This window comes from Penaeus chinensis, chromosome 14 (genome assembly GCF_019202785.1).
Source record: "Penaeus chinensis breed Huanghai No. 1 chromosome 14, ASM1920278v2, whole genome shotgun sequence".
Lineage (NCBI taxonomy): Eukaryota > Metazoa > Arthropoda > Malacostraca > Decapoda > Penaeidae > Penaeus > Penaeus chinensis.
In genome coordinates, this window is record NC_061832.1 from 202,501 (window position 1) to 205,000 (window position 2,500).

Genomic DNA, 2,500 nt, shown 5'->3' on the forward strand with positions numbered 1-2,500 from the left:
CTTTCTACCACAGTTGAAAAATGAGTGAAGAGAGAGATGCGGATAAAAGACGAGAGTAGATAATGATGAAAATAGTGGATAATGATAGAAAAATAATAGATACTGACATTAACAATTATCACTTTCTGTCCATCGTCTTCTACCAGAGCCGAAATAAGAGGTAAGAGAGGGGTGAGGGGGGAATAAATAGAGGAAGAGATAATTATAATAATAATTATGGTCACCTTCCGGCAGAAGAGAGAACAAGATTATAATAAATATTGTGTGTTTTGATTATATTATGATTTAATAGGTACGTGTATTTGTTAAGCCTTTTAGATTTCGTTAGATTTAATTCATTTGATTAATTTTTAAAGGGCTGTTAGTGTTTTTTATTTACTTTTTTTATTAGAGGAATTGTTTATATTGACTTCTATTTTTTTATTGTTGGGTTTTGCTAAGTAAGGAATCGATGAAGTTGTAATTCATAACTCGTGAAAACTCGCAATAAATTATAACAGAATAATAATCTATAATTATCCACAAATATACATAAAAAATTGCTTTTATTTTTTCTCAATTTTTTTTTTTTCATGTTATTGTTTTATAGGATTTTAGTGTTCTTTTTTCTCTTATCCATTCATTAACTTATCAATATATCAATATGAATATTTTTCTACTTGCCAGCATATTCATCTATCACTTCATCCATCCATTTTTCAATCCATCCATCTACCTAATTACCATTCTATCTATCCATCTATCCACCTATCCATCCACTTAACCATCCATCCATCTACCTCTCTACCTCTCTACCCACCCATCCTCCTAACCATCTATTCATCTATTCTTTTGCATTCTTTGCCTTTTACATCATCCACCTCTCTGCCTACCTCCTTCTCCACCTCTCCACCCACACCTCCACCTCTCCACCTACCCACCTTTCCCTCTCTCTACCTCTCCATCCACCTACCCACCTCTCCATCTACCAACCTCTCCACCTTACCCACCTCTCCGCCTACCCACCTCTCCGCCTACCCACCTCTCCCCCTACCCACCTCTCCCCCTACCCACCTCTCCCCCTACCCACCTCTCCCCCTACCCACCTCTCCCCCTACCCACCTCTCCCCCTACCCACCTCTCCGCCTACCCACCTCTCCCCCTACCCACCTCTCCGCCTACCCACCTCTCCGCCTACCCACCTCTCCCCCTTCCCACCTCTCCCCCTACCCACCTCTCCCCCTACCCACCTCTCCCACTACCCACCTCTCCCCCTACCCACCTCTCCGCCTACCCACCTCTCCCCCTACCCACCTCCCCGCCTACCCCCCTCTCCGCCTACCCACCTCTCCCCCTACCCACCTCTCCCCCTTCCCACCTCTCCCCCTACCCACCTCTCCCCCTACCCACCTCTCCCCCTACCCACCTCTCCCCCTTCCACCTCTTCCCCTACCCACCTCTCCCCCTACCCACCTCTCCCCCCTACCCACCTCTCTGCCTACCCACCTCTCCCCCTACCCACCTCTCCCCCTACCCACCTCTCCCCCTACCCACCTCTCCCCCTACCCCCCTCTCCCCCTTCCCACCTCTCCCCCTACCCACCTCTCCCCCCTACCCACCTCTCCCCCTACCCACCTCTCCCCCTTCCCACCTCTCCCCCTACCCACCTCTCCCCCTACCCACCTCTCCCCCTTCCCACCTCTCCCCCTACCCACCTCTCCCCCTACCCACCTCTCCCCCTACCCACCTCTCCCCCTACCCACCTCTCCCCCTACCCACCTCTCCGCCTACCCACCTCTCACCCCTACCCACCTCTCCGCCTACCCACCTCTCCCCCTACCCACCTCTCCCCCTACCCACCTCTCCCCCTACCCCCCTCTCACCCCTACCCACCTCTCCACCTACCCACCTCTCACCCCTACCCACCTCTCCGACTACCCACCTACCCACCTACCCACCTCGCCACCTACCCAACTACCCACCTGTCCCCCTACCCACCTCTCCCCCTACCCACCTCTCACCCCTACCCACCTCTCCGCCTACCCACCTCTCCGCCTACCACCTATCCACCTCTGTACCTCTACACCTACCCACCTATCCACCAATCCATCCATCCACTCTTTCTCACGTTTTACCTTTAACGTCCTCCAGCGTGCATGACTCCAGGAGGTCAGGTCGACTGGGCATTGGGACTTTGGTGTCCGTCTTCCTCGTGTCCTTCGGCGCCGGGTGGTCCGGGCTGGAAAGGGGCGTTCCAGAGGGGCGGGGTGACGTTACAAAGGGTCGGCTGATTGGTAATGATTGGTGAGCTACTAAGGATTGTAGGTGAAGGGGATTTTAGAAGGGTAATTTTTGTTATTAGGGAGAAAGGATTAGGTGGTTGGTAGCTATCGTTAGTAGAAAGGATTAGGTAGGTAGGATTGTCTTCTGATTGGGTAGAAAGGAGTAGGTGATTGGTATCTTGGAAGGTTTATTTCGTTATTAGGGAGAAAGGAGTAAAGGATTAGGTGATTTTTGTTGG

At 50.8% G+C, this 2,500-nt stretch overlaps 1 protein-coding gene across 1 annotated transcript in view; it reads right to left on the reverse strand.

Moving 5' to 3' along the window:
• LOC125032029 (piezo-type mechanosensitive ion channel component-like) overlaps positions 1–2,500 on the reverse strand; it is a 164,267-nt gene that overhangs the window by 55,746 nt on the left and 106,021 nt on the right. Inside the window, 1 exon segment of the mRNA XM_047622990.1 lies at positions 2,115–2,218. Coding sequence (XP_047478946.1) covers positions 2,115–2,218 — 104 coding nt within the window.